Source organism: Halichondria panicea, chromosome 9 (genome assembly GCF_963675165.1).
Source record: "Halichondria panicea chromosome 9, odHalPani1.1, whole genome shotgun sequence".
NCBI lineage: Eukaryota > Metazoa > Porifera > Demospongiae > Suberitida > Halichondriidae > Halichondria > Halichondria panicea.
The window spans coordinates 528,064-540,875 of record NC_087385.1 but is presented as its reverse complement, the minus strand read 5'-3'; the positions used below and the strand labels follow the sequence as shown (position 1 = coordinate 540,875).

The window sequence follows — 12,812 nt, the reverse complement described above, 5'->3', positions numbered from 1 at the left end:
AAATTGTTATGATGACCATTACCACCATTAACTAGTATGTACACAGAGGAGGTACCGGCTAGGTGCGAGCATTACAGCCTGAATCTGCTCCCTTATAAGAAAGTACACATAGTCTACGTACAGCTGCACTGCACTGCACTGCACTCTGCCTCAGTCTGGTATATATACATGCTTGGTGATGGCCGAACATAATATACAACAAAAAGTTCTGGAAGAGGCAGAAAGAGTAAAAAAAGACAAGAAGAAAGAAGCTGAAGAGAATAAATCAGCAAGGCTTGATCAAATTATATTTGCATTGAATGAGAGTATATCAAAGCAGAAGGCTCTATTAGATATTTTCAACGAGGAAAAACGAGAGGAGGACCAGAAGAGGAAGGCTCAGCAAGAAGAAGCCAGAACGAAGGAGAGGGCACATCCCATCATCGATAAAGGTTTAATATTCCCCCAACTCTGCTCACAAATCTAGATTTCATCACCCCAGTAGGAAGCTCTAACCCCTACAACTTGGGAGTGGGTTCAACTGTTCAAGTGGCCTCTGTGAATCCCAATGACCCCCCACACCCTGGAGTGATCAGGTGGACTGGCAGAGTAGCTGGAGTGGATGGTCAGGTGGCAGGGATGGAACTAGTGAGTAAAGAGTCTATTGTATAATTAATTTCATTTGCTCACAGGAGGATTACATGGATGGATGCACTGACGGAACATTCAAAGCCACAGGAAAGAAGCACTTTACCTGTGCTCATGGTAAAGGGTTGTATTTCCCACTGGCTAGCCTCCGTCCTGATGGGAGATTTGAAGATGCATTTACACCACAGGATAATCGTACGCACCACTGTAAATTCCATATTTCAATTTCCCTCTGTTTCTCTATGTCTCTACAGCTATTCAAGCTCCAATGGAAGAACAAGCAGACCAGACTATCTATGATACTTATCAGCAGATGAGAAGGTACATTGGAAACAGCCGTGGTATCCAGGGTCACCAGAACTCCTGCTACATGGACTCCACCATCTTTGGTCTGTTTGCCCTCAGTGACATTTTTGGCTCCATGTTCCTGTACCCAGACCAATCCATCACCAGCGATCAGAACAGGAAACGTGTTGCTGACTTACTGTGGAAGGGAATCGTCAATCCTCTCAGAAAGTACTGAAAACTATTTTTATTGTAGTGTATATTCAACTCTGTTTCAGGAATGGTGTGGTGAGGTTTGAGTCAGTGATGAAGATGAGAAATGCTCTGGATGAACTCGGGAAAACGGAGGGAATCACTGAGAAGGAGAGAGGTATTGACAGTTTTTATAGAATTTTTATAGTTCGACTTTTTCTTACAGATCCTGAGGAGTTTCTGAACATGTTCTTCAAACACATGCTACCCAGGCCATTCATCTCCATCAGGTGTGTTAATTGTGTGTACGCGCTTATTGTATTATACATACCTACAGGCGTCCGTTTGGTGTGGAGCAAGAGTTCTTTGTCCAACTGTTTGTGGAGCACGACCCAAACCTCAGACTACCCACTGTAGGTGACCTACTCAGGAACATGTACACAGAGCAGCACATCTCATTCACAAAGGTACTGTATAGTAAGTAGACAAAGAATTAGTTTACGGTTATATGTACAGTAATTTTTGTGGGGCAAAATATTCATGGTTTTCGTAGTTGAAGCTCTTTGATCACGAATATTTTACCCACGAATGAAGCGACTTTGCAATTACCTGCTATACGGAAATTGCTCATTATTTTGTTCATTGATATTGATTTTGGTGTATTGTTTTTTTAGGTTCCCTCAAAGCTTCTGCTTCAAGTTCCTCGATTTGGAAGAGAGTTCCAAACATACAAGAAGATTGTTCCAGAGCTGAAACTGAACATCAAAGAGTTGACTGACACCTACAAAAAAGGTAACCGTGTATGTTTTGTATCTTGTACTATATCAGTCTTTATTCTCTAGCTCCAGCTCCACCCTGCCATTCGTGTGGGGAGGAGTCAGCTATCCAGTGTGAGAGTTGTGGTCCTCTCAGTCAGCAGCAGTTCACCCACTACTGTCAGCGCTGCTCTGACCTCTACCATAGCAACCCTCACAAGGACAGAGCTAATCATAGGCTAACTGCTGTTGATTACTCCGTGGGTGGTGATAATGAGCTGTACATTGGACCTCCTCTCTGTGATCTGCATTGATACCAGTCACTACGTCTGCTTCACTAGAGACCCAAGGGATGAGATTCAGAAGAAATGGATCTTCTTTGACAGCATGGCAGACAAGCAATGTGAGTCAGCCTGCACTAATGATGTCTTCACTGTTTGTGTGCAGAAGAAGTTCAACAACTGTGCGCCTAACATTAATATTTGCTGAATCAGCATTTCATAAAATTTGCCTTTAGAAGTACGTGCTGCACTTTTAGTCCTATTATAATAATTATTGTATTGTTATAAGTTATAGCTAGTACTAATTATAGGAGGTCTAAAAGCAAGTTTTATGAAAATTAATGCTGATTTAGCAAAACTGATAAATGTTAGGCGCACACGGTTATCAGACTTCCTATTTGTGAATGTGTACACAGATGACACATACAACATTCCGCGGGTGACAGACTGCACAGCTGCCCTGAATGAGTGGGTGTACAGTGGAGACCTGACACAGCTACTGAGTGTACAGCCAAGAGAGCTACCAGAGTTGGTCCGACGGTTCACTCAAGACATCTACATGTGTGTCTATGTTCAGCCTGATATCGCCAACTATGGAGATGCTGATGAAGAGGAGGATCTAGCACCAGTAAGTTTATTAAAGTCCTGAATTGATTTTAATGATTATTCTTATAGATATAAACCAAGTGCTGTCTCGATCAGGACCGGAGAGACTTGAAATTGAACTACGGTACAATTTTCACATACAGTGGTTCATTTTATACACGTCTAACTTGTTTTGTCTATTAGTATTTTTGAGAGAAATTACAATGTCACGTACGTATATATATGAAGCGTTCCCAGACCGATTTTGTTATCAGTACTAGTGTAACAATACAAGAGAAGAAAAGCGTTAAAATAGAGAAAAGTTGTGCTGAGATCTGTAGGGTAGAAGAGGGTATTGTGAGACGTAACCAATTATGAATATTAATTATATAATTATTGCTATTATTGCTATTTTTAGTATTTCATGCTATTATTGCTATTATTGCTTCAGCTATTCTTTCTGCATTTAATGTATAGTAATAGCACTACCTCTCTAATAATATAATTATTTGGAATTGTATGCGCTGGTGTTGACGGAGATCATACCACAATATAGTTTGATGGTTAATTGATCGAGTGGGTGCCAAATGTTTTGTAGTAAAATTCATTAGAGTATCTGCTAATTAAGGGCGTTATCTCCCGCCAAGTATCTCGGTTTTACAGATGTGCAGAATATATAAAAGGTCAGTTCCAGATATGCTACATGTAGAGTAACTGATTAGCGTTAATGGTGTTTCATAATACACCTTGAACTAAAAACTAGTGCAAAAAATTTAAGCTAGAATTTACATATTGACCATAGTGAATGGGGCTATTAGATCAAGCAATTGCACTGTACACATAAAATTAAAAGTGGGTGGGGCTCTACCACAACCACATCATATCCAGCTGAGCTCATGCCGAGGAGCTCATGTGCAGGAGGCTGAGATCAGAGCTAGACTCTGAGAAAGCTAGCTAGCTAGCTGTACTGATCTATCATGGGCTCCCGGGCCTTCAGAATGCCAGACCTGTACATTCTCATGAAGGATATCCAAGGAGAGAAGGCTCCAGGGAAGATCATGTCTTTAATAGAAGGACCAAAATCTGTTCAAGTGTTACGAGGTGAACTGCTTGCTCTAATTCCCCCACGACAGAGATCAGCACGCAGTGATGGCAAACCACCTCACAACTATCGGTACACAAAAGACCCCAGTGTCATGCTGTACGGCGTAAAAAAGGACGTGTCTCCAATTAATGGTAGAGATCTACAGCTTTTGGAAGCTATTGAAAGGTCTTGGGATCGATACGCTGTGTTCTCTGAGGACAGTAGACTGGAATGGGGGGCCAAGCTGAAGATAGGTGACCAGGTCTATGTGAGGCTCCCTGGTGATACCACAAGTGCACCCACCTGGTCTGCTGGTGTAGTGAGACATGCTGGACCTGTAGCGCCATTACCAGGGAGGAACTTTGGAGTGGAGATTAAGGTGCCTTATTTGCTATAAAATATTATGTTAATGCTTGCATTATCATCCATAGGATATACAGTATCGTGGAAAAGGCAGCAGTGATGGGTCGTTTAGAGGATGTCAATATTTTCTTTGTGAGGACAACTGTGCTGTGTTTGTGTCTTTGGATAAGCTAGCGGCTCACTTTGAAAAAGAGAAGCAACGAGAATTGATTGATGCTGATGTTGATGCTGAAAGAAAAGTCCACGAATTGCTTACTGAAGTTGAAGGAGACCTCCAAAGTATGAAGATGGCAGAAGACCCACCTCGCTTTAAAGATGTAGAGAGACAACTCAGAGAATTTCAAAACATGGCCCCAGAAGAACTGGATATGAACGATGGTGAATTGGCTGAGGCCAACCGTCGTCATGGAGCAGAGAGACAACTCAGAGAAGCTCAACAAATGGCTCAAAAAGAACTGGCTATGAAAAATCATGAATTGGCTGAGGCCAAAAGAAGAGAAGCTGACCTGTCCGCTCAAAACACAGCTCTCAGGAGGGAGTTAGAAGGCAAAACGAAAGAGTTGGCAGCACACAACACAGAGGTGTGGAGGATTCCGGCCAACAGAGTGAACATTGGTAGGGAAATTGGCAAAGGAGGGTGGGGGGAGGTGCTGGAGGGAGCAGTGAGCGTGGCCGTCAAGCGACTACACAAAGAAATTGCCTACCCAATTCATATTGAAAAAATGGAGAGAGAAATGAAGCTATTGGCTGAAGTGCGACACCCAAACCTTGTGCAATTCATTGGTGCTGTGTTTGATGAGCGGAACAATAAATCCCCTCCTACCCTCATCACCGAGCTTCTGGACATAAATCTCCGACAAGCGTACGAGAGGAATCAACTGAACCCAGGAAACCGCCTCTCGATCTTCATGGACATTGCCCTAGCTCTGAACTACCTGCACCAGCGCTACGATCCCATTATCCACCGTGATGTGAGTGCTCCCAACGTCCTCCTCCAGCGAATGCCCAATCACCAGTGGAAGGGGAAGGTCTCTGACCTCGGCTCAGCCAACTTCCTGCAGCATGCTCACACAAAAGGTGAAGGATGTATTCTTTATTCTGCCCCTGAAGTGATACCTCGAGCTTACAATCCAAAACAAGAGCAAATTCCACAAACAACTAAGATTGATGTGTACAGCTTCGGTGTTTTGTTATGTGAGGTCATCACTAGCACATTTCCAGCAGTAAAAAATTACTGGAGCATGCTTAAAGAAGTCGAAAAAGACTATCCACAATTCCACGATCTGATTGCTAACTGCACTCAAGAGAGCCCCGACAACCGACCAACTATGGCTCAAGTTCTGAACATGTTAGAAGATGACAAAATGCCTAAAATTTAGCTAGTTAAGAATTAAGATTTAGTGTACCCGACCTATAATACATTGTCAAGAAAGTTGTAGACAATCATTAATTGTGGGAGGGGCTGGTTATAATTATTGAAACAAGGTGTGGTTTCTACTGTCAAGAAGTGGTATAGCTATGATGATCATTACCATCACAATGCCGACAATAAGTGGGCGTGTCTTGTAAGATAGCTAGCTAGCTAAAAAGATGGCAGCTGAGTGCTCCTCCAAGAGTCACTGCTACATTCTAAAGAAGACAACACAAGGAGAGAAAGACGTGACAGCTGGTCTCAACAGCGACAACAGTAACGACAATGGCTACCACAAGATCCTCAGTCTAATGGGTATAGAGAGGACCAATGTGGAGGTGTCTAGAGGAGAGTTTGTGAAGCCTGTTCCAACTGCCAGCACTCCCTACACTCAAGCACACAAGTACCACATCATGAGGGACCCTACCATCTCCTTCTCCTGTCCTCAATCCAACGTAGCTGCTTTAACACTGCAAGAATACGAGTTTCTAAACAGATCCGAGGTTGTACCAGAAAGACGATTTACTCTCTACGAATACATTCTCAAGGAGCCAGAGTTACTCGAAGCTAGCAAGAGATATAATGTTAGCCAACCACCACCTCGGAAGAGGCCGGCCTCATTTGCACCCAAAGTTGGATCGACAGTGGTTGTATCAGACTATGGTCCGTACGCGTCTAGTTACTATGGTGTTTTGAGATGGATTGGTCAGTTTGACGGACAAGAGGAGCAAATGGCTGGAATTGAGCTGGTAACTTGATTGAGAGGTTGTACTATATCAGTGTATGTGTATATCTATGTAAGTGGTACCTTACTTGATCATGTTACTGTACATACATGCATAATTATACATGTCATCATAATTATCTCATATCCACTCCTCAGATCACACACACACACGCACGCACGCACACACACACACACACACACATACACACACACACACACACACACACACACAGGAGAAGGATTTGAAGGGTTGCTCGGACGGTGTCACCAAGCGAGGGGTGAGGTACTTCAGATGCCCCCCGGGTAGGGCCATGTTCTACTCCTACCAAGGACTGCTGCCTGATGACAGAGAGAGGGCTGAGCAGCCAGGTCAGCCTCCTATCATAGTGTGCCTGTGGAGGTAGCCTCAATTTGTTGTGCTGGCTTGAATAAAACTTCTTTACCGTTACATTGATTGTAGTGCTGGCCTTAGGCTCATTGAAAATTAGAACCTAAATTTCCCAGCCGAGTGGTGTGTAGTATTCAAACAATGAGTGTCTTACTTATCTACAATAGAGCTTTTATTATGAGATCTACTGTTTTACTTCCCATGCAGATACCAGTGAGAGGTCACTGTCCCCGCTGGAAGACACCTATGTTGATGAGAAAGAGCAATCTCGACAGAAACATCTCGCAGAGAAAGCCAAGGCCGAGGAGGAAAGACAAGAAGCTACTGATGGCGACAAAAAATCCAAACAAATGGAACACGAGAAAAAAGAACAATTCAAAGCAAAACAAGAACAACAGGCTAAACTCAAAGCTAAGGAGAAAGCACTCGATGGTGACCCCAATCATGAAGATATTGCTGCTCTAAGACAGCAGGTAAAGAAGCTTTCTCTACAACTGGAGCAGGAGAAAAGACGCAAACAAGAGCTCGAAATGGAACTGGCTTTTGAGAGAAAGAAGAGCCTTGATTTCAAGAGGGAGTCGGGAGCTAGCAGTCCTAACCAAGGGATACAGTTGGCCTCTCTGAAGGGGGGAATGGCTGACGACTGGCAGATAAAGCGGAATGATGTCATGCGAACACGGACACTAGGAGGGGGAGCGTGGGGCCTGGTGTACGAGGGCTGGTACAACGACCATGCTGTGGCTATCAAGGAGCCTCATCTTGCCATCATGTCCGAGGATACCAACAAACGAATGGAGAGAGAGATCAACATCATGGCTCTAGTGCAACACCCCAACCTGGTTAGATTCATTGGTGCTGTAATGGACGAAGATTCAAGGGCTTTAAAACTACCACCATTGTTAGTAACAGAGCTGATGGATATTGACCTACGAAGTGCCTACCAAAAGCATGACCTAGGCTCTAGCAAGCTGTCAATTTTCAGAGATGTTGCGTATGCCCTCCACTACCTCCACGAGCACCAGGAGCCCATCATCCACCGTGATGTGAGTGCTCCCAACGTCCTCCTAGAGGCTCTACCTAACGATATGTGGCGTGCAAAATTGACCGATTTTGGATCAGCCAATATCGCTAAATTATCGAAAACGGCCGCAGAAGGAGCCATAATCTACTCTGCCCCGGAAACCTTTCCTTCCTTAGACCCAAGGAGACCACTGCCTAAACAAACAACGAAGATAGACACTTTCAGTTACGGTATCCTCGTGTGTGAGGTCATAACTTGTGAGCAGCCGAGCCCTGAGACGAGACATCGTATAATAGCAGGTGTGAGGGAGAGCTGGCGGGCCATGTATGACCTGGTGGTGGAGTGTGTGCGAGAGAGGGCAGAGGCGAGGCTAACAATGGCTCAGGTGCTCAAGGAACTCAACAGTATCCCCAACAATAAGACAAGATACGGACGTGATATGTAACTGACTGTGCGTGTTTGTGTATATACCAGCACGTTAAATTGACCTCACTATAATTATTATAATTCATAATTATTATGCAATTTCCACACGTCTATGATTATGTTGCTGTCACGATTTATTATGCCGTTGTCTATATACCCCATTGGCTGAAAAAACATTTGATTGATTATGAATGTTGCAAATTAAATTTTATAAAAATAAACACAAAAGTGCAAGTGATCAGGTGTGAAATAGCAACTGTTCAGGTGTGAAATAGCAACTGTTCAGTTCTCTGATGGTTCATGAGCGTAGCCAGCTGCCACTCCGCTTATCCCCTCTGCTGCCACGATTACCTCCGTCTGTCCGAGCTGCTGCTCCAAACCTTGCCACGAGCGAGAGTGTAGAAAAGAGGCAGCTATCGTTTGGTGTGTATGTGTGTGGTGTGTGGTGGGGGGGTAACGACATGTGACAGTGTGTGAGCTTACCAGCTGATTTCTGTACGGCCACTTCCATCTTTGACCGTGGAACCAGAGCAGTTGATGAAATATCTATATGCATAGTTACTAAGTCGAATGTAAATGCCTGTCAAGGTTACCTTGCTCATCACTCTCAGCTCTGCCTGGTATTAGACTTCCACTGATGAGGGAAAACTCCGGCTCCAACTGTGTATGTGTGGAACAAGATAATAATTATAAACTATACGTGTTCCGATAACAGGGACATTCATCACTACTAGGGTTACTAATATAGAAATAGGCCAGAGTATGGACCAAGGACCGACCCATATCATTCGACTGATCTACTATGGCCAAAAATAGACACAATGATCTTGAGTAGGCAACTAGGCATGCTATAAGGTCACCTCTGCTATAATACAACCAGGTTACCTCTCAATACAAAACAGGTTCACTGTATTATACGCTGTACTGTAATAATGGTCTAACACAAGTCTCTAACAATGCTACTATATAAACTGTAAACTATGGTGAGTGGTTGACTTAGTGCAAATAGCAACAGTTAAAGTCAACACTTCTCAGTGGCCACCCGCCCACTCACTTCATTATCGTCCCCAGTCGGCACATGGAAGGCAGCACCTGTACGGGGGAGGGGGAGTGGGTGGAGTTATAATGGGTGTGGTTAGTCACCTGGTAGCAGCTCAGTGAAGTCAGTAGTGTAGTCCCCACCCCACTGTCGAGACCTGCAGGAGAGCCAATGAATATGTAAACACCAGATCTATACACACGTGAACATGTCATGTACTATAAACATCTGTGACGGGTAATTTCTGAGAGTCAAAACATTAATCGTGGTTGAGCAATACTAGTTAGTTCGTGGGTGGTTGCGCGCACTTCAGGTAAAGATGGATGATCGCTTCATTCGTGCTCCAATGTTCAATGAAGAATATTAATTTTTGCCCCTGAAAAACTACCTGCTATTAGTAGGTCAAAAATGAATGTCTAACTATAACTTATAGGCACTCAAATTAGCTACAGCTAGTGACTATATAGTCCGTACTAAACCCAATAGTACCTACAGGTCACCCCGCCCACCTGTTACAGGCAACTTCCATCTCGTAGGGTGTGACCACCGGCTTATAGAACTGACTAGAGTCAAGAAGACTGTTCTCAGGACAGGCCACTAGCACAAACACATCCACCTCCAGGAAGTTGGCCATCTTGGGGATGTTCAGCTTGCCCACCGCTATAGTGTAGTACTGTGTGTGTGTGTGTGTGTGTGTGTGTGTGTGTGTGTGTGTGTGTGTGTGGGGGGGGGGGGGGGTATGATAAAAGATGGATGATAAATAGACAATATACAAACATAATCACGTTACTCCCAACATGCTATTAATAGCCAAAAATAGACACAAAGGAATGCAGTTTTAAAGCATTATTGACATCATTCACATATTTCCCCTAATCGAGACACCACGCCCACTCACCTTCTTCCCAACCCTTCTCAGCATGTCCTTGAGTCTCTGTATGCTCTCCAAATAATTAGCTGCCAGACAAACAACAACTCACAAACAGAACATTCCAACCAGACAGCTAATGCCAGCAACTATGCATGCTATGACCACTAAGCCTTGGCAGGAGGTCCCCTACCCCCCACCCCACTAAGCCTTGGCAGGAGGTCCCCTACCCCCCCCCCCCCACACACACACCTGCTCCCAGTGTGCCTACTAGAATGCCCACAGTCCTGGCTTCCTTAGCTCGCTGCATCAGGTAGTATCTGCACAGAACACAATACAATCATCATCAGTATAATTATACAGTAGGAGGCTGGAATGCTCTTTACCTTCTCCCCAGAGCCTTGTTTATATTGAGTGTCTCCCTCCTGCTCACACAGTGTACTGGGTCATGACTGTAGAACTGTAGCACAAACACACACAATGAAAACATCCTTTATAACCCATTCATAAACAATTAAGCACGCAATAATTCCCTGACACATCATCGCTATACTGACAGTATATCAGAACATACATTATGTATGCACACAATACACGACTGAGCACTTTGTTAGAGTAAAGGACACTATAATTAAAGGATACTCCCCCTCTCTCCTAATTACCTGACACTGAGTGAGGTTGAGCATGAGGTTGTTGAGGGTGGCCCCCTCTCCCCCCACGTAGAACACTGAGTAGCTCTCCAGGGGACCAGCCAGGGTGAACTCACGGCCAAACCTAGAGACACAACACAACGTGAATTCCTCGCTTGTAATGAAACAAGAATGGTATGAATGTGCATACACAGTCATAATGTTGGGTAGCCCTTGCAATTAACTGGCACACCTTGTTCATTCAAAGCATACCTGTGATACGTAGAGTCAGTTACATCATTAGGCGGGGTAATCACAGGGGCTGCCTCGTTGATGGGTGTGGCAGTATCCTCTACTTGATCTTTGTTGCCGATGAGTGTGTCACGCTCAACACACGTTCTACTATCAGCATCATCACTAGAGGCTCCTTGAGAGCAATTACACGCCGTCCTCGGCTCTGTTCCCATGGAAACATCGGAGGTACGATCAGACACGGGCACAACAAGATTTGAGAAAACACAATGAGAATAATCACTTGTCAAAGCTTCCTCTAAACCACCTGCAAGGAATAGACGCACGATGTCATGCTCACCATGCTGGATAGTGCACTCACCTATGCAGTGTGAGTATGAGGTATGGTAGAGCACTAGTATCCGGTCCTCAGTGTCAGTGAACAGTTGTCTGAATGCAGTGACACACACACTCACATCCATAGCCTCCAGACCAAACACGTACAACACTGGTAGTCTCCTCGTCCTATACACAATGGGAGGGGGAGGGGAGTAATTCTGAAATTCAGTAACATTATAATAGTATATCCCACCACGCACACACTCACTGTGTGAGGCAGGAGGGTCCAAAGTGCACGATACAGTCAGCTCCCAAATGATCTGCGGCCACCTCATCCACACAACAGCTGCAGAAGGAACAATATGAAATTAAATATTAATACAACTCACAGCAGAACTTCCGTTAACAATCCAATGACCCGATCTTATAATTATTTGCTTTTTAGGCCTGGATCCATTATAACTGTACAGATTTGCATCAAATGTGGTGTGTGTCCCTCTCACCTTCCATAGGAGGTGTCTGCCAGGATGAATACCTCATGTTGTGTGGTCTCCCTCAGTCGTAATGCCACCCAGTGAGAGTCACACAGGTACTGGTCAGGGAACTGGAGGGCCACCTATAGTACAGGGAAGAAACACTGAGGTCCCATCATCCACACCACTGCACTAGACACACACACACACACAACCAGTAATCAGGAGACAATAAGCGCATCATGTGTACGTGTGACAAGAATAAAACGTTCGTAAAGTATTTAAATTTTGTTTTTTTGAATAAAAAATAACTGAAAATAGACATTTCATCCACTTAATGTTTTGTTTATGTACATGTACATCGCTTTACGCAATGTTTAGTTTAGTGGTGCCTTATATAGGGTGCCTTATATAGGGTGACTACACACAGTAATTCAGCTTTCACTAGGAGATGCAATAGTGTCCACACAATCTGTATCTGTATGTTCACCCTGTGATAGTCATTGTCAGTAATGAATGCAGAGCATCTCTCCAGCTCATAGAAGGCCTCCAGTTGCTCACGCGATCTGTCAGTACCTCCCAGAGTCAGCTCCGTCTCCAATTGTCTCGAGATCACCTCTACTCCATCGCTACTGAAAGCTACAGAGCTCATCTTGCTTGAAAAGCCAAAAAGCTTGGTTCTAGTCCACGTGGGAAAGTCGGGCCACGCCCAACTAGGTTGAAATCCCCAACTGATGATGATCATTTCCAGAGGAACTATAATTTTTTTTTTTAGAGGATGGGATATAAAGCCAAAGTTAGTTAGGAAAAATAATGTGAAAAATAATTACTATGTGGATGCTGAGTTCAGAGGAACTATAATTAAACTATGGTCGTGGATCCAACATTTTTCTTAGAAGTTCAGAATGAGTATGTTTATATTTGAGAGGTACATTGCGAATTTGGCCATACGTATGTGTGGAAAAAAAGCGGTGTGGCCAGTACCGCGCGCTTAGGGATAAGGTACTGCTTTTGAGGGCAGCATAAGGAACACCACACCGAGCAGTGTATACAGTTACAGAACTCCGGATAAAGTAGCGCTCTGAGGG

The 12,812-nt window shown here is 44.1% G+C and overlaps 4 protein-coding genes across 5 annotated transcripts; 3 read left to right on the top strand and 1 right to left on the bottom strand.

Annotated features, from left to right (window-relative positions):
• Positions 1-19: 19 nt before the first annotated feature.
• Positions 20-2,984, top strand: LOC135340810 (ubiquitin carboxyl-terminal hydrolase CYLD-like). 2 transcript variants are annotated; one of them, XM_064537212.1, is made up of 11 exons: positions 20-431; positions 485-627; positions 672-822; positions 882-1,143; positions 1,191-1,282; positions 1,331-1,394; positions 1,442-1,571; positions 1,779-1,896; positions 1,947-2,262; positions 2,557-2,768; positions 2,816-2,984. In XM_064537212.1, the coding sequence occupies exons 1-9, from the start codon at positions 179-181 to the stop codon at positions 2,171-2,173; spliced, it is 1,440 nt and encodes a 479-aa protein (XP_064393282.1). In that variant the 5' UTR covers positions 20-178; the 3' UTR covers positions 2,174-2,262; positions 2,557-2,768; positions 2,816-2,984. The 2 variants fall into 2 exon arrangements, with proteins under 2 accessions (XP_064393282.1, XP_064393281.1); XM_064537211.1 differs by having other exon boundaries at positions 482-627.
• Positions 2,985-3,617: 633 nt separating this feature from the next.
• Positions 3,618-5,615, top strand: LOC135340783 (probable serine/threonine-protein kinase drkD). The gene is made up of 2 exons (XM_064537164.1): positions 3,618-4,188; positions 4,241-5,615. Exons 1-2 carry the CDS (start codon positions 3,703-3,705, stop codon positions 5,549-5,551), a joined length of 1,797 nt encoding a protein of 598 aa, XP_064393234.1. The 5' UTR covers positions 3,618-3,702; the 3' UTR covers positions 5,552-5,615.
• Positions 5,616-5,712: 97 nt separating this feature from the next.
• On the top strand, positions 5,713-8,337 carry LOC135340782 (probable serine/threonine-protein kinase DDB_G0271682). The gene is made up of 3 exons (XM_064537163.1): positions 5,713-6,332; positions 6,544-6,679; positions 6,906-8,337. Exons 1-3 carry the CDS (start codon positions 5,763-5,765, stop codon positions 8,162-8,164), a joined length of 1,965 nt encoding a protein of 654 aa, XP_064393233.1. The 5' UTR covers positions 5,713-5,762; the 3' UTR covers positions 8,165-8,337.
• Positions 8,320-12,444, bottom strand: LOC135340785 (2-(3-amino-3-carboxypropyl)histidine synthase subunit 2-like). Its single transcript, XM_064537165.1, has 15 exons — positions 12,215-12,444; positions 11,755-11,867; positions 11,520-11,597; positions 11,295-11,437; positions 10,955-11,240; positions 10,715-10,826; positions 10,439-10,512; positions 10,305-10,372; positions 10,083-10,141; positions 9,694-9,857; positions 9,289-9,341; positions 9,200-9,237; positions 8,739-8,805; positions 8,629-8,691; positions 8,320-8,558 (listed from the first exon to the last, which is right to left on the bottom strand). The coding sequence occupies exons 1-15, from the start codon at positions 12,374-12,376 to the stop codon at positions 8,428-8,430; spliced, it is 1,611 nt and encodes a 536-aa protein (XP_064393235.1). The 5' UTR covers positions 12,377-12,444; the 3' UTR covers positions 8,320-8,427.
• Positions 12,445-12,812: the final 368 nt, after the last annotated feature.